This window comes from Gastrolobium bilobum, unplaced genomic scaffold (assembly GCF_033153095.1).
Source record: "Gastrolobium bilobum isolate Gb01-03AN ecotype WA unplaced genomic scaffold, APGP_CSIRO_Gbil_v1 utg2926, whole genome shotgun sequence".
Classification (NCBI taxonomy): Eukaryota; Viridiplantae; Streptophyta; class Magnoliopsida; order Fabales; family Fabaceae; genus Gastrolobium; species Gastrolobium bilobum.
This window is the reverse complement of record NW_026898807.1, coordinates 63,518-86,590: the sequence shown is the minus strand read 5'-3', so window position 1 is coordinate 86,590 and position 23,073 is coordinate 63,518. Positions and strand designations below refer to the sequence as shown.

Genomic DNA, 23,073 nt, shown 5'->3' with positions numbered 1-23,073 from the left:
GCCCCAAGTATCAAAAGGAATATATAAAGTATATGTGGTTAACGAAGCCGGCGAGGACCACATTGTCTTTCGATAGCGATTGTGTTGAAGGGCCAATGAATTTTTCGGCGGCCTTTTTTTTTTCCCGTTGTTAATCCTCTTCAAAATTATTAAATTTCCTGTATGGTATTAACCTAATCAAATACTATAAGTATTTGAATTTCGAAAAGTAAAAAAAGGGTAAATTAATTTCAAACAAGTTTCAAGGAACTCGCAATAATCTGCCACACGGCCAAATTATTTGAAGAGTTAAAAATTAAATAGTTGAATTTTGGGTAGCATGTGGAAAGAGAGAAAATTCGAGAGGCCAGCTGAATGATAGGAAAAGTAGTTAGCAAGTTGACATCAGAGTTGGATTGGATGAGCAAAACACAACGACGTCGTTAGTTTGGTGATGAAGTTCCGTATTTTATGCCATGTACGTTAATTATTATTCATATTCAAAAAATTTGTGGTTTTCAAACTCCAAACCCGGTTTCATCTGCGAACCAATTATTCCCTTTTGTGGACCTGTATCATTCTCGGCTTTTTCCTTAGTCCTTACACAATTTCCTCATTTAGTTGAACCAATGTCATTTAGCACATTATGACAAAGGCTTTAGTCACTATTGTATTTCACAATAATATTTGTGCAGTTACTATATAAGTTATCTGCATTTACTCTCAAAACGACGTCGTTTTGAATTGAAAGATTAAAAAAATTAGAATTATAAAGACTATAATAATCTTGAAATAAATTAAAATTAAAAAAATACTAGATTTTCGCCCTAAAACAATGTCGTATTAAATTTACTGCAGATAACTTATCTGCAGTGACTGCAGAAAAAGCGAACCCATTGTATTTAAGTTATCAATTGTTTACCTAATAAAAAAATTATCAATTGATTTATTGATTATGAGATATTTAATGTACTAGGTTTTAAATGAATAACATTGCTAAATGCTCTATAAATATTAATTTCTTCTTATACACTTCACTTATAACATTAAGGGTTTTTTTTGCTAACGAATTTCCAAAAAGCATTAGTTAAAGAATTAAAATTAAAATATTAGATACTTTTTTCATATTTTAAAAATAAAATATTATTTAATATATGAAAAAATTATCTAATTTTTTTATTAATTTTTTTATTTTTAATATATAAAAAATTTATCTAATATTTTAACTTTGATTCTTTAACTAGCGCTTTTTGGATATTCATTAGCAAAAACTCGTAATGCTATAACTATCTTTTTTGGGTTCATCTACCACCGACCCCAATAAGTGTTTTAAAATCCTGTTCCGCCCCAAGGTCAACTCAAGAAAAAATGGGTTACCATTCTTTGTCAACTCAACCCGGCTCATTTTATGCGGGTTGACTCATTTTTGTTATCCCTATCCGTGACTACTGATCACTTGGGCCGAGTTTTTAAACACTCCCCAATTAGTTTGGGATAAAAGTATTATTGATATTGATTTAATATTTATTATTTCTTTAACAAGTGCTGACCACTTGTTAACAAAAACCTTTAAATTAGTTACAATGTTACTCGATTTACAAGAATAACATAAATAAACAAAATTGGGGTAGTATATTTTTCTTTTCTTTTTTACATTGAGAGGTATAGGTACATGAAGTTTAAATGCAGTTTTTTTTTAGCTGAACACATTCTAAGAGCTGTTTCTTTCTGTAATGAATTTGAACTAAGAAATTGTCAATTGAAATACCTAACCGAAAGATTTTTCAAATTTCAATAGTTTATGGTTCGTCCGATATTTCCCTCAATAAGAAACATCCTAGAGGCTACTTAAGTTGATCAAAACATGGAATATCCTAAATTCCCTTTCTTCAAACACGTCAAATTTTAGGTGTTGAATCTTTTGGGGGAAAAAAACAGTCACCTGAGGTAGTCAGCAGAGTAATCAAAGTGCGACTTGTCAATTTTCGTTGTCAACCAACCGACATAAGTCCCCAACTAGTACAGTTAGAACGCGCAATCCCACTGGCCGCCAACCATTTTATCCGCAGACGGCGGAAATCAAACATGTTTTTTTCCAATTATTATTAGAATAATCAAACACTAACATGTTTTTCCCAATTACCATTCCAAACAAAGGTTATCTTTCCCCCACCCCACGTTTAATATATTCTCAATCAGCATATAGTCATTGTTTTGAGTCTTTCTGCCATGATATTTATGCTTAATGTCTATGGTATGTCCACATAATTAATCAAAAAAAAGAAATTAAAAACATGCATGCATGCAAGCAACATAATTATAGGCAACATAAGTATTTTTCTGTTATCATTCTCTTTTTTATTTTTTCTTAACATTAAACTGTGGGAATGAAAACAATTAAAGGAAAAAAGGAATGAGTTTATACTCTGCCTCTTCTCTGTTCTCCCCTAATTACCGTTCTCTTTTCTTTAATTTACAACTATAAATTAGTACAATCTAGAAAAAAAGAATCAATTTATCTCTTCAATCTTGAATGTAAAATATAAAAGAATCCTTCCCGTGAATGTGCTATCACTAGAATTATCAATCAAACCACTGAATCAGAGCATTCTTTTGAAACGCATGAACTCAAAGAGCTTTTTTCATCTTGTTCATTCTCCTCCAACACATCATGTTCTCCTTCCTCGCTAGGATCGGATGATGTGAGCTTCTTAGCTCTTTGGGCTTGACCTTCCCAATTTGTGCGAGCCAAGACGAACAACATGCTCAGCATACACGAGCCTTGAGCGGCTAACAGACCGAGCCACAAGCCTTTGAAATCAAACCCTGCAAAGAAACTCAACCACACTGCAATGGGCATTCCCACTAGGTAGAAGCAACCAAGATTTATGCGTGCTCCCAACTTTGGCCTCGCCGTGCCCCTCAAAACGCCACAAACAGTTGTTTGTGGACAGTTTCCGAGCTCACACAATCCAATAATGGGCAAAACCATGGACGTCAAAGCAATGATTTGTGTGTCCCGTGTGAACATGGAAGCCCACACGTTCCTCACTGAAATGGCAAAGAACAAGGCGGAGAATCCCAAAATGAAACTGAAACAGAGACCCACAAGTGCTGCAAGTTTGGCTTTGTGGGGATTCTCCGCACCCAATTCATTTCCAACCCTTGTGGACACCCCAAAACTCAAGGAAGATGGAAAAATGTATATCAAGGCAGTGGTTTGAATCAGAACCCCCATGGATGCAACAGTTGCTTGTGGATTAATCAATAATCCGCAGAGTAAAATCATGATTTCGTACCACCACCATTCAAGGCAAACTGAAATGCAGCTTGGAATTGCCAAATTCAAGAGTGCTTTCCAACCCTTGAAGCAACCCCACGAAATACCACTCCATGTTTTCTTGTGTATCCCTGAAACCCATATGTAGGTAATCAATGAAGCCACGAGATTGAAATTTGTCCAAACAGCACCTAAAGCGATGCCTTTGATTCCGAGCTGAAGCACAGAGACAAGGAAATAATTGATGGGGACGTGAAGAAGAATAGACAGAAGCGCACTGTATGTGAGAGGAAGGGTTATAGATTGACTTCGAAGATAGATTCGCAAAGGGTGTAGCAATGATTGTGCTACGAGATCAGGAAGAGAGTAAAGTATGTAAGATTGAGCTTCTTGGGCAATATCTTCTTGTTGACCACAGAGTAGCAATATTTTCTTCATATTAAGCCACAAGAATGTTATAAAGGCCGAAGTTAGAAGAAGAAGAACCACTGTCCTCTGCATCGCAAGGCCCAAAAGTTTGAATCTTTTGGCTCCAAAAGCCTGACCGCAGATGGGTTCCATCCCCATGGCAAGGCCGGAGAGAATGGAGTAACCTGTGATGTTAGCAAATCCAATTGCAAGAGAGCCACCAGCCAAAGCAAGCTCACCTATTCTACCAAGGAAAAGCATGGAAATTATGGAACGAGAATAGAGTAATAGGCCAGTTAACACCATAGGTAATGCTATCTGCAATATGCACTTGGCTTCATTGAGGGCCAGAGAAAAATGGCTTTTATGTGGCTTTTGGCCTTGTTGTTCTAATGTTGGGGATTTGGGGATCAAAAGGGTTAACATGTCTGGTTCCTGCATTTTTGTTGCGGATATATTTGCCTGGCCCTTATTGCTTTCACATAAAGTTGAGGTAGATGATAACTTGCACATGGCTTGGCTTGGACAGTTTTTCACCCGGAGAGAGAGAGAGAGAGAGAGAGTGTTTGTTTGTTTATTTGTTTTGTGTAAAGCACAAAAGGTTAGGAATTTGCACTTTGCAAGAGTTTAGAAAAGAGGGATTTAAAAGGGGGAGTGTTTGTGCTGCAGTATTTTAAATTATTTGGACGTATCTGGAATATGGAGTATTAGGGACGGCCACTAATGGTAATGGGAATAGAAAGAGAAGGTTAGGGTTGACAGAGTATTAGCGCTTTCATATACCAACTCAAATTCCTCAGCAATTTTTTTCAATTTCAAGCGTGTTTTTATGACCGACCATATTATATCGCTGGCGCCTGCAAACAAAGAATGGGGTTTAACATGAAAGTGGAGGTGAAAGCGCACGGCTTTTGGACGTTATATAAACTTGTAACAATGAAACCAATTCAACCAAATAAAGAGTTTAAAAGAATAAAAGGGCATTAAATAACCATTTAATTAAATTGTGGACCGTTGAATTATCTAGCCTTAAATTGCTTTTAAATTAAATTAATGCACTGTTAATGTACTAAAAAAAATAAAAAATTAATGCACTGTTCGATGATAACATGAAGAACGTGTCTAGATTGGTGTATCCGAACCAAGAGGCAGAATTGAGTTTAGACGGTTTTTGCTTTTTAGGGAGAGGGCCCATTTTGAAAATGGCAGGCACTGGCAGCTTGACTTACTGTTCTTAAGCTGAGTTTCTGGTTTTTTTATGGTTAAAATTAATGTGAAATCAATGCCATGTCGGCATTGGATAATATTATAGTATTCAAATCCACTTTTTTCTAAATCCGAACCAAATAAATTTGAGTGCAAAAAATCCTCGCAACTTTATCCAAACAATAGGCTATTTGAAATATTACATTCGTTTTAAAATATTAATCATTTTTAAGAATATACTTTGTATCATTTTAAAAAATCATGAAAATGTTAATTTTATTCAACTTTCGTAATTGTCTCTTGATATTTTTACTAAGTAAAATAAGAGAATAATAATAGAAGTTTAATATTTTGAATACTTTAATATATAATAATTTAATCATAAGTAGTTATATTTTTTAATTAAAGTCATTTAACAACTTTCTTAATTCTTATACAATATTTTCAAATACATGAAATAATACACGAGTATTCGTTAACTTGACAGCATAAGCTGTAAGAGGATATGATTCAGGCCATCTGAACAAAAAAAAAAAAATTTGGAAGAAAAAGAAAAACTAATTAACTAGTCAAAACTTTTTGTGGCCAGTGTTAAGTTCATATATCATTGGTTTTCTTCACGTTTCCAATTACCCAACTAGTCAAAACTTGAGTTTGCGTTTATTATAATTGCTGGTATATTGTTTTGCAATTAACCAAACAACTGAAACCAGTCCAAGGAATTTAATTTTATTGCCTTAAATGTAAATTTTTTAAAAAAATATTATAAATTTACTATTTCAAACTTAAAAAATTAATTAACTAAGCTTGAAAAAAGGACTATTAAACAGATAAGGGCGTGTTATGGTAATATTATATATCTTTTAAAAGGAACTATAAGAACCGGAAGTAGATCACTATTTGTATAGATTATTTTATTCATATTATATATTTTCTTTTTATCAAAAATAGAAAGAGAGATAAGAGCGAGAATAATAATGAAGACAACCTTTCAGCCATCGGAGGGCCATTCTACCCACAAAAAAGAAAAGTAAGAGCAAAAGGATAAAATAAAATATAGAAATAAGATTGTTAAATAATAATATTATTATTAATAATAAAGTCCGTTAAGCCGAGGGAAATCCTATTAGGACAAATATTTATAGTATTTTCGTAATAGTGTACATCACTTAGTAAAATTAAAGAAAAAAATCATCTAACGGCATTTGTTTTACCTTTTCTTATATAATTAACGCCAACTGAATCATTTTTTTCTACTTTTAAATAAAGTAATAATTACTAGGGAAATAATGAAGTCAAAGTAACACAAGGACGGAGTCAATGACATGGCCATAGCAACCGTCGTATACGACTCTTCTTTGTCTCGAACATTGTATATTACGCCATACCTAGCGTGTCATGCGCACGGACACAGCAAAAATTCTGGTGAATTTTTATTGTTTGCGACTCAGAAGCACGTACACGTCTTTTTCTAAAAAAATAGCGTGTGTAATGTCTGTTGGACATTGACATGTTTCGATATATTTCGACACGTGTCTGATATGTGGTTAATATTTTTGGATACGCGATGATCTGATATATTTTGACACGTGTTTTTGACCACGATCAATTTTTTCCGACACACAGTTTACAATTCGACACTTCTTTTTTTTAGTTCTAAATTTTATTTTATTAAATAAAAATTAAAAATTAATTTATAAGTCAATTTTTTTCTATTATAAAATTTTACATAAAAAAATTAATAAGATATGAAAAATTACTTTTGCTTTATATTTATGTTATTAAATTTAAATATTTAATTAGTTATATGACTTATTATGGACTGTTATATGTATTGAACATAAATTATATTATATATATTAAAAATATTATTTAATATCAAAATATGATATTTTTTAAAATTAACGTATCCACGTATCATATCGTGTCATATCTCATATCACGTGTCGTGCCGGTGCATCATAGGTTTGTGAATTGTGAGAACCAAAAAGAAGCCAAGTACGACGACAATTACCGTAAGGGAAAAATGTTTATCTTTTTAAATGACATAATTTATATCATTTTACTCTTACAAATAGGTGAGACTCATACTTTTATTTTTTTTGTCAAATCTCTTTCCTCTTTTATATATCTATATATTTCTCTGTCTTAAAATTACACAACTTTACATCCTTTAAAATGATACATTTTTTCATTACCATAAACCAGTCGCGCCTTAATAAATTCTTTGTATGTGCAAAAAGAAACTCACTTGCCCCGTGTAAACACACGTGTTTATATGGCAATTATCGAGGTTATATTCTCGTGTTTCTACTTTCTACAGTCAATTGCACTTTTCATTTCAAGTATCTCGTTTTGGAGAGAAAATGTAGTGCTCCTTCCCCATAAAATTTAGGGGGCTCCTTCTCTCAAAACAGGAGGGCAAAATCCAAAAACAAAAAAATGAGAGGGACAAAAATGGAAAAAAAAAAATTATTCATGTAAGAAGGATCACCAAATAATTAAGTGAGTGTGGATCACTTAATTATTTTTCCTCGTTTTGGGCTTTCCTCTGTCTTATTCTTCAATCCTTGTGTTCTGGTCAAATCCCTTGTTTTAATTCGTACTCTTAGTCCTGTGTGGTTTCTCCAAAAACTGAGGCGGGTTTAATGTAGATGCAACCAGAAAATTACTCAAGGTATTTCCAAAAATAAAAATAAAAATTACTCAAGGTGCTAGTGCATGGTAAATCTCTTATTTTGTGTTTGATTTCTTTAATTCCGGAATAAATATTTTTTGGGCCTCAATAAAAAAATATGAAATTTATTTTAATTTCTTAGGAAAAAAAATGAACTTGTGATTCCTTTGAAATTTTAATTCTTTAAAATTATAATCTTTCTGAAATTAAAAAAAAAACCTTATGTTAGTGCCTAAAAAAAATTAATATGAATATTTTTTTTTCTAAAAAATTAAAATAATTTTATATTTTTTGTTGAGGATCAAAAAAAAAAAAATTTACTCTTAATTCCGATTCTGTGGGTTAGCTAATGTGCGCATCAGTAGTACTGTAGCTGATGCAATTAGGATGTCCCATTTGTACTGATTTTGGAAAAGGTAAATAGGTAATATACTGCCCTAAACTTCATTTCTGCTAAAAAAAAGTACATTAAATTAATTCAAATTTTCAATCAATTGAATAATATGGAGAACACACGTCTTAGTGTGTAAGTTTTTAGCATCAAATTTTGACGCTTATTTACTAAAATAAATAAAATTAAAATTAGACGCTTAGACTCAAATCTTAATTAACCATAGCAGCATTGAAAGTTTGAAACGGTAGTCATGGCTTCAAATGAGCTAAAGGGTCTGAAAATTAAGTTCCATGATTTGTGCTGGTTCCTCTTCCATATGAATGCAGATTTGGTGGTTGACTGACTCCGACTGTCAATATCAGACAAACTATAGTGCGTAATGAATTTTTTGTTTTTCTGTTTTCGACTCACCTTGAATAAGAATAATTTTTTTTTTAACTGATTGGTGATCAATGTACAAAATAAAAATTTTGTGATATCTTTCATTTAATATGAAAAAATATTAGATAGGATAATTAAAACATTATTATAAATAAATTTTATTATATACTGTTTCGTGCTAGAAAAGTCAAGATGCATGAGTTATTGATAGAAAAATTAAAGGGCATGAATTATCCATCTTTTTATGCTAAATTTCATAAAATTACCTTGTAGTTAGGGTCAGTTTTAAAAGATCATCCAATACATTTAATTGTTATAATTTAATAATTAATACTGGATGGGGGTTAATTGTTTAAATTGAAAGTGTAGAGTGGTCTTTTTGAAAATGAAGGGTGGTTTAATGTAAGTTACCCATTTTTAAAAAACAAAGTTTTATAACCTGAGTTATTGGGTACCAAAATTTAAAGTAATTCTATTATCTCTTACGTTGATTTTTTTTTTTTTTTTTTTGGAAATACTTACGTTGATTTTTTTGTCCAATACATGTACTACATTGTTTATATTTTTTTTTGAAACAAAGTTCTATAACCTGAGTTATTGGGTACCAAAAATTTTAAAAATTTCTATTATCTCTTAGGTTGATTTTATTTTGTCCAATACATGTACTACATTATGAGTAATTTTTCTATTATCTCTTACGTTAATTTTTTTGTCAATTTTTTAAAACATAGTTTTATAGCCTGAGTAATTTTTCTATTGTTTTTTCTTCATTATCTCTTATAATCTTTTGCAAATTACTCAAGTTGCTCACCCCTAAATCAATTTTGATGGCTTTTTTATATTATCTTTAGTGTGCGTTTTTATAGGATTTTTTTTATTTAAAAAATCTACGTTTTTCAAAAAAGAAGTTATTTTGACTTGGATAGCAACTTAAACAAAATAGAGTTTAAAAAAAAATTTAAACAATTTTTTTTTCAAAACCAGGATTCTTGCTTGTAAAAACAAGAAATACTCGTTTGGTGGACAATATAAGATAAAGACAGATAAGATAAAAGGATTGGATAAGGGTAAGATATGATATGGGCATGATAAACTCATATCTTATCCAGTGTTTGATGTACACTAGATATCCTATCAAGATATCCTATCATGTGTTTAAAGTCAACCAAATAGCATCAGGATATGACATAAATTGACAAAAATACCTTTTATAGGAAATTTTATATACTTTTTAAATTGTTTTTCTTTTAATTTATTTATACATTAACTTATATTTTTAACTATTCAAAATTTCTAAAACTTAAAAAAAAAAAGGTCCATATGAGAAAACCCGTTAATCCTAGTGAAACAAAATTATCAGGATCATGGTCCATTCTCAAGTCGAATCTTTTTTGCAGGGTTCAGACGGACAAGGTAAGTTGCACCAACACTGACACGAAACACGGTATACGACACAACACGACACTCTGACATGTTAATTTTAAAAAATGTTAAATTTTGACACGTTAGGACAAGTTTTGATATTATACAATATTTTTAATTTATGTAGTGTATATTATATTTAGTATTCAATAGTTTAACAAAAAAATAAAGCTAAACTTATAATAACCTTCAATTTTGCAAAGAAACATAATATATCCCAAATGTTTATATTAAATTCAATAAAATTATAATCGTAATCTAACGACTCTAAAAGTTGGAACTCAAAATGTATTAGCATTGTTGCTGTATCCCAGCTTATGAGTTGTTTGTAATTAGTTTTTAGTCTTCCTTTACAGCTGTGAAATGGTTAGCCAGCTGTCAAGTGGTTAGTTTTTCTGTTAGACTTTTAGTTACAGGTGTCACTCATATGGTTGCTGAGTTGCTGAGTCACTCACTTCCTAGTCTGTATATAAAAGCATTACAGATGAACTCATTGTATCACTTGATCATTATCGATTCATAACATGCAAATTCAATCTCTCTCTGCTTTCTTCTCTTTCCTCCCTCACTCTCTTTCTCTCTTTCTTTGATGGTATCAGAGCTCTCTTTCTGAGGGCCTGATCCACTCACCATGTCTTCCGCAACACCATCTAGAGATTCAATGGCCGAAAACAAGACTACAATCTTGTTCAATCATCAGATTTCTGTCAAGCTAACAGAGAAGAATTTTCTTCTTTGGAGCCAGATTGTTGAGCCTGTTATCATGTCTCATCAGCTGCACCATTTCCTTGTTAATCCTAAAATTCCGCTACAGTACGAGTCAGATCTGAATCGAACTCAAGAGATAGTTAATCCAGCATATACTGACTGGATAAAGCAAGATCAAATGCTTCTCTCATGGTTACTGTCCACAATTTCAGAAGAAATTCTTAATGAAATCCTAGGAGTTCATCATGCATATGAAGCCTGGGAACAGATCCACAAGATTTTCCATGGAATGATGCGTTCCAAGCTACGTCAACTCAGATCTGAGATTAGAACTATCAAGAAAGGTAACAAGTCTGTGGTAGAGTTTCTTCGACATGTAAAAACCTTATGTGATGAACTCAAAGCTATACAGAACCCTGTACCAGTAGATGAACACACAGAAATAATTTTGGATGGCCTTCCACCTGAATTTAATGTTTTTGTCTCTTCTGTTCGTGCTCGTGAAAATCCATATGCATTAGATGACTTGAGAATTGAACTTATAGCATATGAAATGATGTTAGTGAAGCAGAATGAAGCTCTATTATCCGAATCAATGACAGTAAACCTTGCTCAAAAGGCTCCTGTTTCGAATCAGAATGAGAATTCAAACAATATGGATCCTGTAATCTCAACTACACTTGATCACCAATATGACAATGACTCCTATCCAGCTAGCAGAGGCAGAGGAAGGTTCTTTGGTAGAAACAACCGTGGTAGAAGTAGAGGAGGTCGTAGCAATCTTCAGTGTCAATTGTGCTACAAATTTGGACACAATGTTCATAACTGTTGGCATAGGTTTGATGAACATTTCACTCCTACACAACCTGAACCTAGAAGCACCTCAATATTTCAACAGAAACTCATACCAGAGGTCCTTTCACTATGTGAGACCTCCAGCCAACACTCACTCTCCTCAAGCTATGCTTACTTCAATTCCAGCACAAAATGCCTCATCACAGCAAAATGCAGCACTTCATCGTGGACTTTTACCTACTCCATCACAAGTATCTCAATTGGATTGGTATCCGGATTCAGGTGCATTACACCATGTAATAGCTGAACCTCACAATTTGCTTCAGAGCTCTCAACTGTCAGGTTCTGATCAAATCTTCATTGGCAATGGTCAAGGTCTGGATATTCAAGCAACTGGTTCCTCTCATTTCTCTTCTCCCTTTGATCCACACACAACTCTTTTTCTTCACAATTTGCTTCTTGTACCCTCTATTACCAAAAACTTAGTCAGTGTTAGCAAGTTTGCCAAAGATAACAATGTGTTTTTCGAGTTTCACCCACTCTTGTGTTATGTCAAATCACAGGAATCACATGAGGTCCTCCTTGAAGGTGCATTAGGGACTGATGGATTGTATAAGTTCAATGGTGTTCAACTTCCTCATTCTTCAAGACCAATTAGGCAGGAAAGCAATTCTGTGTCCACTATTAATTCTGTTTGTAATTCCACTTGTACTTCAAATTTGTTCTCTGATTTGAATTCTACTGTTGTACCATCTCAGTGTGATATTAGCACTGTTTCTGTATGTAACAAACCCGTAGAATCAAACTACTTGTACAACTTATGGCATTGTCGTTTAGGACATCCTCATCATGAGGCACTTAAAAATGTTCTACACTCTTGTAATGTCTCCATTCCTAATAAAGATCATTCATTTTTCTGTTCTGCTTGTTGTTTGGGAAAGGCTCACAGATTACCATCTTCTTTATCTCTCAGCATGTATAACAATCCCTTTGATCTCATATACAGTGACCTATGGGGTCCAGCCCCAGTTAAATCCACCATGGGATACACCTATTATATTTCCTTTGTTGATGCTTGTAGCAAATATACCTGGATTTTTCCTTTAAAGCAAAAGTCAGAAGCACTTCTTATTTTCAAACAGTTTAATGCCCTCATCTCAAATCAATTCCAAAAGACAATCAAAGCCATTCAAACAGATTGGGGAGGTGAATTTCGCCCCTTTACTCAACTTGTTCAGCAGTTAGGAATAATTCATAGAATTGTTTGCCCTCACACCCATCATCAAAATGGGGTGGTTGAAAGAAAGCATCGTCACACTGTTGAAACAGGTCTCACTCTTCTTGCACATGCTTCCCTACCACTAAAATTTTGGGATCATGCTTTCATATCAGCTGTCTATCTTATAAATTGTCTTCACACTGCTTCTTTAAATTTTGAAGTCCCATTTACAAAGCTGCTAAGAGTCACACCTGACTACAAGTTTCTCAAGGTGTTTGGATGCGCATGCTTTCCATTCCTTAGACCATACAATCATCATAAAATTGACTTTAAATCCAGAGAATGTGTCTTCCTTGGGTATTCACCATATCACAAAGGTTACAAGTGTCTTAATTCTGATGGGAGGTTATTCATCTCTAAGGATGTTTTGTTTAATGAAAACTGTTTTCCTTATTCTTCATGGTTTCCATCTGATACCTCTCTCTCTGACACTTCTACTTCTAACTCCTTTGTCAATAATGTCATACCTCTTGTCACTGCAATTCCATCAGTCACAGCACCACAGCCTTCCATGATTAACTTCAACACTGATTGTATACCTGCCTCTAATATCTCAAATACCTCAAATACCACACCTAACACAGATTCCAATAACTCATTCCATACTGAACCATTTATTCCTCCTCTCCCTCAGCTTCAATCATCCTCCACTCCATGTGATGTTCCTTCTTAACCTGCACCTGATCCTGTTAGACATTCCACCCGATCCTCACACCCTCCTTCCTATCTCTCAGACTATCATTGTAATCTAACCACATCTCTTGAACCAAGCTCTATTAAACAGGCCCTGACCATACCTCACTGGTTCTCAGCCATGCAAGCTGAGTATGATGCTCTTCAAGCAAATGATACTTGGACTTTGGTTCCTCTTCCACCCAACAGAAGTGCAATCGGATGTAAATGGGTTTTTCGTGTGAAGGAAAATCCAGATGGCAGCATAAATAAGTACAAGGCAAGGCTTGTTGCCAAGGGATTCCACCAACAAGCTGGGTTTGACTACAATGAAACCTTCTCACCAGTGGTTAAACCTATAACAATTCGAGTCATTCTTACAATAGTTGTATCCTATGGTTGGTCCTTAAGACAACTTGATGTTAATAATGCCTTTCTTAATGGCATTCTTGAGGAGGAGGTGTATATGCAACAACCTCCTGGATTCACTTCTAATGACAAGTCTCTTGTTTGCAGGTTAAAGAAATCCCTCTATGGCTTAAAACAGGCTCCAAGAGCTTGGTTTGACAAATTAAAAGGAGGTCTGTTGCAGCTAGGATTTTCTGGTAGCAAGTGTGATCCTTCCTTATTCATCCATCGCAGCAATGGACATTGTGTCTTCATGCTAGTTTATGTTGATGATATTATCATCACTGGCAGCAATGCTTCTCTTGTTCAGCATCTAATTACTAAGCTTAATTCTCTGTTTGCCCTTAAGGATCTTGGTGAGCTTGACTACTTCTTGGGTATTGAGGTCAAAAGAGCAACCTCTGGTGCTATCTTTCTTTCTCAGTTTAAGTATATTAAAGATCTTCTGGTTAAGGCTCACATGGCAGAAGCCAAAGGCATCTCCACTCCCATGCCATCCGGCTGTAAATTGTCACGAAATGGATCCAACTACTATCCTGACCCGTTCCATTTTCGCTCAATAGTTGGAGCACTGCAGTATGCCACCTTGACACGACCAGAGATTAGTTATGCTGTCAACAAAATGTGTCAATTCATGTCCCAACCTTTGGAAGAACATTGGACCATTGTTAAACGCATTCTCAGGTACTTAAAGGGCACCCTTGCACATGGATTGATGCTGCAACCCAGTCATCCCAGTAACCACTTCTCTATCACTGCATACTGTGATGCAGACTGGGCCTCTGATCCCGATGATCGCCGTTCCACCTCTGGAGCCTGTGTTTACTTTGGAGCCAACCTTGTCTCTTGGTGGTCAAGGAAACAATCAGTTGTGGCACGTTCTAGCACTGAGGCAGAGTATAGAAGTCTTGCACTTGCTACTGCTGAGATACTTTGGTTAAAATCCATACTTACAGAACTGCATATTCAATTTGGTTCTCCTCTCATCTACTGTGACAATCTCAGCACCGTGGCTCTCTCTCACAATCCGGTCTTGCATGCTCATACAAAGCATATGGAACTCGATATCTTCTTTGTCAGGGACAAGGTAATTGCTAAAGAACTCCAAGTTCTTCATGTGCCAGACGTGGATCAAATTGCTGATACGCTCACTAAGCCTCTTGGAGCTCCACGCTTTATCTCTCTTCGTGACAAACTCAGAGTTGTTGATTATTCGTCTTTCACTCACAGCCTCTGAGTTTGAGGGGGTGTATTAGCATTGTTGTTGTATCCCAGCTTATGAGTTGTTTGTAATTAGTTTTTAGTCTTCCTTTACAGCTGTGAAATGGTTAGCCAGCTGTCAAGTGGTTAGTTTTTCTGTTAGACTTTTAGTTACAGGTGTCACTCATATGGTTGCTGAGTTGCTGAGTCACTCACTTCCTAGTCTGTATATAAAAGCACAACTCATTGTATCACTTGATCATTATCGATTCATAACATGCAAATTCAATCTCTCTCTGCTTTCTTCTCCTTCCTCCCTCACTCTCTTTCTCTCTTTCTTTGAAAATGCAACGTATCATAACCTTTGAACTTTTTTTTTGAGTTTTTGCAACAAGTATTAGAGTGTCGGGAAGTGTCGAACACGACACGTCAGAATTTTTGAAGTGTCGGTGCTTATGGCGGACAAGAACTTATACTACTACAAAACCACTTTTCAGCTTTGGGAATTTGGTCTAAAAAGTTCCAAACTTTCTTTCATGCCCACATCTCAAATCCATCGGCGTATCCATACTAGGGCAACTCTCTGCAAAGTGCAGACATAAACTTTTTGAGGAATTTTTTTTTTTACAGGTGCGCTGAAATGAAAACAACGTCGTCAGGTAATCAAATTTTTTAAGATGATGCAGGCACCACATCAATTCATCAAAATGGGAGTGGCAGACACCACATACAACTCTTATTTTTATTATTTATTTATTTTATTTTACCTTTTTTGAAATATAAGTAATATAATTATTTATTTATTGCCAACATGCTTTTTAAAAATTTATTTAGGTCTGATAGGATTTTTTATAAATAACAGATATCTTTCATGGGAGGCAATTATGTTTGAAGGTGAGATCTCTCTCTCCCCGACTCTCTCCCTCTTTCTCTTTATTTAGTTTTAATTAGAGTTTTAATTTATAAAATTAGGGCTTTCGAACTTCTTCTTCCTCTTTTAAGAACTAGAAGGATTGGATGATTGGTGGCAGACTGCAGAGGCGGATTCGAATTTGTTAAGGATAAGTTACGCAATCAGATAAGTGATTATTTGTTTAATGCATGCATGCTAACTTATGTTGAACGTGATATATTTGATAAGATTGATGATGAAGATATAATGAAATATTTTCAAGGAAAGGAGAATCCAATAATGCTTTTGTAATCGTTTTATTGTAATAGCTTAATTGACCTTGATTACTTTTTTTTATGTTAAGTTGAAGTTTTCTTTTCTTTTCTTTTTATATTATTTTATTTTTAATGCATTTAAAACTTTCTTTAAAAAACAATTTTCGAGGACGTTGCCCCCGAATTTTCGCCACTAATTGTGCAAATATAAATAAAAATTTCTTGGGTATGCCACTACTCAGATCCAATATTCAATCACAAAGTTAAGCTCTTTTAATAGATTCCTCTCACACCCATTTGAGTTCTCCGCAAAACCCAGACACCAAATCGTTAGAGAGGCATCTGATGCCAATCCCGAGAGAGAAAGTGTAGCTCCCAGTAAATTTCAAAACAAAAAATCGTATCATTACAAAAAGCATACCAAACAATGCTAAAAGCATAGAACAATGCCTAAAATGAGCATCATCATTGCGCATACAAACCATTACATACAAGTAGAGAGATAAGAAAGTGTGACAAAAATGAGGAAATGAAATACAGAGATATGAGTTCTAGGTTTTGGGTTTTGGATTGATAGAATAATAAAGCGACCTTTCATATAGTGAGAGAGAGGGGGAGGAGGTGAGTCACGTACAGGGAAGGGCTATAGTGGGAAAAATAAAAAAATAATTTTGATTATACTATCATATGTTATTGAAGACAGTGGGTGATATTATATCACTAAGAGGTTTGAACCCATGTATAGAACAGAAGAGATAATATCAGAAATATCATACACAGTGTGATTATGAAAATTAGAACAGACTTACTTGTTGACAGTATAAAGGAACAGATAGATAATGTATACAATATGAAGAATTAAATCTGAGCCCACAGAACATGTCTCCTTAAGACAATTTGCCCCATCACTGATGCCAAAGGTTGATGGACAAGAGTCTCCCAGGATAGAGCAGATTTTGTCTGAAGAGTGGTGGTACTACCAGTTAACAGCCCAAACAAGCACAACAATTGCCAGAGAAAGTACACCGGAGGATGAACAGAAATATGCAAATCGGAAGGAAGAAAAATTCCGGCAGAGTTTTAGTGCAGAAAATTGGATAAAATTTTTGAGGGGTCATTGTCTATTTATAGATATTGACCGGTCACGATGAACCGTCGTGACTGACGGCCGCGAATGGGCACGATTGGTGACCAGTTCGGTGAACAGATGCAACCGATGACCGGTTCGCGAAAGGTAAGAATCGGTTCGGTTCAAAACGCTCAAAAAACCGGTGGGTAGAGACGTTTAGTTTTGAAAAAATTGGAGGGAAGCAACAGATAGTCATAGGACATTTTGGACAAAAAATTAAAAAAATATTTATATTTAACACACACGTCCGATCCGATCCGGGACGGACGGACGGCGGCGGCCTAAGCCCACCTAGCTCCTCTCCCTCCACAAATTGTGTAGTAACCCAAAGGCCAATTTAGGAATGTGAGGTGGGAGCTTATAAACTCTCTCACCTCCTACTAGTTGTTCATTGTGAGACTTCTTAAACCCACACACCCCTTCAATTTCCCTTTTCTCTTTTCTTCCTTAACCCACTTCTTATTCATAACCAATAGATTGTCTACACAATTATACATAAATTCCAACATCTTATCCCTCTCTTAACTCAAGCTCCCCTTCGAAATAGATATTAGGTTGTGAGTAGGATAAGAGAAACTAATAGGATAAGTCTATCATATCGTATTGTTTAACCAAATAATGGATAAGGGCATGATAAGATAGTCTATTATATTCTCTCCCTCTTATCAAATGCACCATCTTCAAAAATTTCAATTTTACCTGAACCTTACTTCAACCTCTTCACCACATTATCACCATTGTCATCACATATTCTTTTTAGTAATTATATATATAAAAGTGCTTATTAATTTAATTATCCAAATATTTTTTTTATTTAAAAGTATTTTTTATGTATTTCTTCCAAACATAAAATAGTTTCAACTTTTAAAAAAAGTCATTCTAAAAAAAGTAAGGCAGAAAAAGTCGTTTTTTTTTAAAGTTTATCCAAACGAGCCTTATATTATATTATCCAATACTTATATTATATGATGTTATTCATTTTTTTACAAATTAAACCAACCCTTGCTTGTGGTATACATCGAACTAAGAATCCAACTCTAAGTTAGTGGAAAAATGACAATTAGTATTTTAGAAACCTTGTAGTGTACTCCTTCATTTGTTTACCCAATAAGTGGTCGTGTCAAATACTGGTTTGTATTAATCTACTGAGAATTTGTGCCTAACGTACGATGACCGTTGCCATTGTTGGTTCTTTCATTGCTGATGTAACTCTCAAACGTTTCTAGGAAGAAAAGAACAATGAAAGTCGTATTTAGAAGAATTTATGTGCCTTCCACTTTGTAATTTATGATAAATTTGTCTTAGAAATATGGCATAAATAGTGGACTACATCATCCTTAACTGTCACCAAACTTGTAGCAGTTTTTTTCAATTTCTTTTGTCGGTTTCGAAGCTACTAGTTCAGAAACAGGCCATATTCCATTAAGATTGCACCATGCTTTCAGCAATGATTTGATGTCAATGGGATTTTCTTTCCTCGTTTTTTTTTTCCTTTTTTTGGTTACATTCTTTCCTCGTTTTTTCTTTTCTTTTTTTGGTTACATTCTTTCCTCGTTTTTTCTGCTATCTTTCTGGCCCCCATGTGTAATATGGTAATTATAATGATAATTTAACAATTAGTCAATTATTATGTTTTTATTCCTTAATTGGGTATCTAATGAGTAATCATATGTAGAAAGGAAAGGAATGAGATGTAATGAAATATAATAAAATTATCATGTTATGACTTGAGTATTTTATAATAGAACTGAATTGTATGGACTAAGGAGTTTATAGATATATCTTATAAGGGTGAAGTATGTTTATGTAGGGGTGCTTTCATAGTGGTAATGATAGAGACCAAAGACCTAGTAAAGCAGGTATACTGCAAAGTGGGAGTGTGTGAGAGTAACTAAGATGACTTCACATTTACATTGAGTAACAGCTTCTGAAGAGAGTAGATGAGAATATGCGCCTTCAATGTGTGTGGGAAATATTTAGATAGAGTGATCCCTCTGTGAAGCGTGTGAAAGAAGATGTGGAGAGCTGTCACCTAACCAGCCTAGCCTATGACCCATTGCTATGTAAAGGGGCAGCAGTGCAAGGGAAAAAAAAGGGATCCTATGCTGATGAGGATAAGAGAGAGGACAATTACAAGTAGTATAAAATATATAAAATAAAAATAAAAATTAATATACTAGACTAGCCTGAGAGGCTCTAAGGCTGAGCTTGGAGACTGAGGCATTTTTATTAAATGAGCTTTTATACAAATTCAAACATGATTCCAACAACTAATTTTAGACATGTAAGCTTATGCCTTCACGAGCCGAGTCAAAGGCCCCCGGTTCGTTTATCACCTCTACTGTCCATAATCTCTTCATATGGCAAATGGATAAGCTCGACCTCACTAGTTATGATTCTAAATATTGAATCGAAGAAACAACTAAAAAAGAGAGAAGCAAGCACTACAAATTGGATCTGAATCCTCTTATGTTAAAAAAAAAAGGATGATATGATCGTATGAGAAATCATAACCATACAAAGAGTGAAAAAATATTGAAATAGGTAGTTACAAAATCATAACTGTTGATTCAACTTTGTATAGTTGTGATCTTCTCACATGACCATGTCATTTTTTTCACATAAGAGGATCAATTTTCCTACAAATTAATTAAGCACAATATTGGAACAGATCGAATAGGAATAAAAAAAATTCATTAAACAAATTAAAAGAAAAATAAATAAAGGGGCAGGATCTTCTTACATCATTGTAAGAATAATAAATTTTATACTCAATCTTAACCATTGATTTTTGTAAATTTGACGGATGTAATTTATTGAATTAATTAATAAAAATAATTCATCAATTACAGTCGTTTGATTGACAGAAATTTACAACTAAAATTAAGTGTGAGACTTATTATTCTTATACCAATATAAGTTGATCCTCTCCCATAAATAAATTATCCAAATATTTTGTTCAACACACACATGCTAATAAAGTATTCGGTTCTAGATTACCAAAAAAAAAAAAAGTATTCGGTTCTATGTGTACTTTTTATGGTAATATTTGCAGATTATTCTATCTTCACGAGACAAGTCTTGACTTACGATATTTTCTTGAATGTTGGTCTTACCAACATTCTAAACACACAAATAAAATATTCAAATACAAAACGATTATTACGGTCGTACATGACATATCATCGTATATTTTCTTCTAATTTTTAGAAGAACGTTCAAATTCTGTATTTCGGAAACTTTCTTATGAAAATTCAAATTCTGTATGACAGTTTCCCTTACTTTTCACTATGAATCATTTTTAATCAATAAGGAGATGTATACATATATGATTGGATAGGGAAAAAAAAGTGGTTTTATATGGGAGAGGTTATAAAAAGTTAATTTTTGAAACATAAAAGTATAAAAAGTTTGTTTGCTTTCAGCAATTTCCATATTGCAGAGACTAAACACATATATTTTTAAAAAATGTATTTTCGTATGAAACATGTTATATTTACAACTTCTTTTTTCTTATAACTTTTTACAATTATTTTTATGGTTATTGGATAAAAATCAAATCAACAGTTCATATTTAATATTATTTTATAATCCTTGATTTGATTTTGTTCCAATAATCATATGATTGTAAGAGAAAAAAATTGTAAATATAACTCCTCTTTTTCCATATATATTTTTGGTTGAGATCCGTGGAAGTGAGAATTTTAATTTAGCAAAAAATACAAAAAGTAAATAAAAAATTAAGGGAATAAAGTAATTAACTATTATGATAGCAATTTGTTTTTAAAAAAATAATCATGTGACTATAGCAGTCCAAGTCAATAACAGGCCTAAGAGAGAGAGAAAGAGACCCAAATATCTTCAGGAGGACGGGAACTAAAAGCCCAGTGGACAATGCCAGGACTCAGGAGCAAACCAGTTGGGCTAGGATACACTGACCTTTGTACCACTGTTAGAAGATAAATTTACTTAAATGTCACGTCAAAAAACAATTTTATCAAACTGTCACGAAGGCAAGTTCGCCCAGAGCAGTAACAAATTTGGTATGCTGATGTGTCAGCTTCCTGTGGTGTCCGAGTTCGCTTCTGACACAGGCGACCTTGGTTGAAATTAATGCTTCACTTGTCAGGCCACGTGGCTTGCATCCAGTAGAGGTCGCCTGTGTCAGAAGCGAACTCTGACACCACCAGGAAGCTGACACATCTGCATACCAAGTTCGCACTGCTCTGGGCGAACTTGCCCTCGTGAAAGTTTGGTAAAAAAAAATTTTGACGTGGCATTAGGTAAATTTGTCTTGGAACAGTGGCACAACGGTCACTGTTCCATAGTTTAAAGGGTTCAGGATAATAGATTACGATATTTTAAATAACAGAACTAGCTTACTTTGATTTAAGTTATATTGATCGTAATATTATCTAGTCAGTAGTTGTTAGGATTCTATTATCTCATCTTGTTGTCACCAACTAGTATTAGGATTGTTATGATTCTTTATTTATTCAGAAGAAAACTGATCGAATAAACAAGTTTGTTTGATCTCCAGATTCTCATATATATCATTCTTCTTTCTGCTGCTCACTGTTTTTCTTCTCTAAATTTTTCCCATAATCATCTCCCTTCAGTGATCTTTAACTAACTTTTATTTTTTTGATCATAACTTAACGATAAGAAAAAAAAAAACTATTAACATGCATGTTACTTGCAAATTTCTCCCATTGTCATCTCCCTTCAGTGACTCTTAACTAACTTTTATTCTTTGATCACACAACTTAACGATAAGAAGAAAAAAAACTATTAACATGTGTCTCTTTAAAAAGAAGATAATGTAGCAAATGCATGTTACTTGCAAATTTAAAAAGTATTACATTGAATGAGTAGTAGCAGCATTCCGATAGGCATTTCCAATAATAATTAGACCGTTAAAAAGAGCAGTTATAGAAATCTTGTTAATTGAGTTAATTTTAATTTTAATTTTTTTTCCTACTTCCAATAAAAACCTTTATTGGATGAATATGGAAATGAACACCTATGCTGTTGCTATAGAAATGTTAAGCATGAAATAAAGATAAAGCTTTGACTTGTGTATAAAGTATATATAGCACATGTATCAAGCGTAAAATTCGAATATAAAGTTAATTTAGATTATTTTTTTAAATTGTGATAAGACTGCTACCATATAGTGTTATGAATTATGAAATATACAAACGTTATTTTGATATGATTTATCTTTTTTTTAGTATTTTACTAAAGCATTGTACTCAACTACTCATACAAAAAAAATAATTTTTAAAGTAATTTATCTAATTTGCATTAATTACTAATATTTAACAATAACTACGTAAATTTTAAAATATTTTAAAGAGAAAAGTATTTTTTCATTAATCGAAGATAAAGTCATCTCCAATAAACTTAAAACGACGTCGTTTTAAAGTTATAAGATTAAAAAATATAATGATAAAGACTAATATAACCTTGTAATATATTAAAATTACAAAAATACCTTGATTTCTGCTTCAAAACGACATCGTTTTGAGCTCTAACTTATTTCAATTGATCGGAAAAATCATTTATCTTATTTTAAAATACACATCTTACAATTGGTTATGGAAGACGGATATGTATTTCTTTATTGAAGTTATTTGATATTTCGCTCAATTGATTACATCCTCTGAAGAATTAAGTTCATAAATTCAAAACCAAAACAAAATTAAATTCACCGCCTGATCAGGGCCAATAAGGGGAGGAAGAAAAAAACAAAAGCAAGCACCCTTTGATTTTATATATTAAAATCCTCCGCTCACACTTGCTAGTCGGGGGATCGAGTGGTTAAATATATTAAAATCCTCCAAATATAAACACTGAAAACCATCTAAAAAAAGAGAAAATAACAAACAGTAAACATTAAAATAAGATGTGAAAAATTGTCTAAACACACGGTTACTACTAACTAGCAAATTAACCTAGCTAAAAT

The 23,073-nt window shown here is 33.5% G+C and overlaps 1 protein-coding gene across 1 annotated transcript; it reads right to left on the bottom strand.

Moving 5' to 3' along the window:
- Positions 1–2,566: 2,566 nt before the first annotated feature.
- LOC133284319 (protein DETOXIFICATION 49) lies at positions 2,567–4,248 on the bottom strand. The gene has a single exon (XM_061481322.1). The coding sequence runs from the start codon at positions 4,178–4,180 to the stop codon at positions 2,567–2,569; it is 1,614 nt and encodes a 537-aa protein (XP_061337306.1). The 5' UTR covers positions 4,181–4,248.
- Between the last annotated feature and the right edge of the window lie 18,825 nt (positions 4,249–23,073).

What these genes read in the sequence shown, in the direction of transcription:
- LOC133284319 (XM_061481322.1), bottom strand. Translation starts at nt 4,180, where the DNA reads ATGTGCAAGTTATCATCTACCTCAACTTTATGTGAAAGCAATAAGGGC.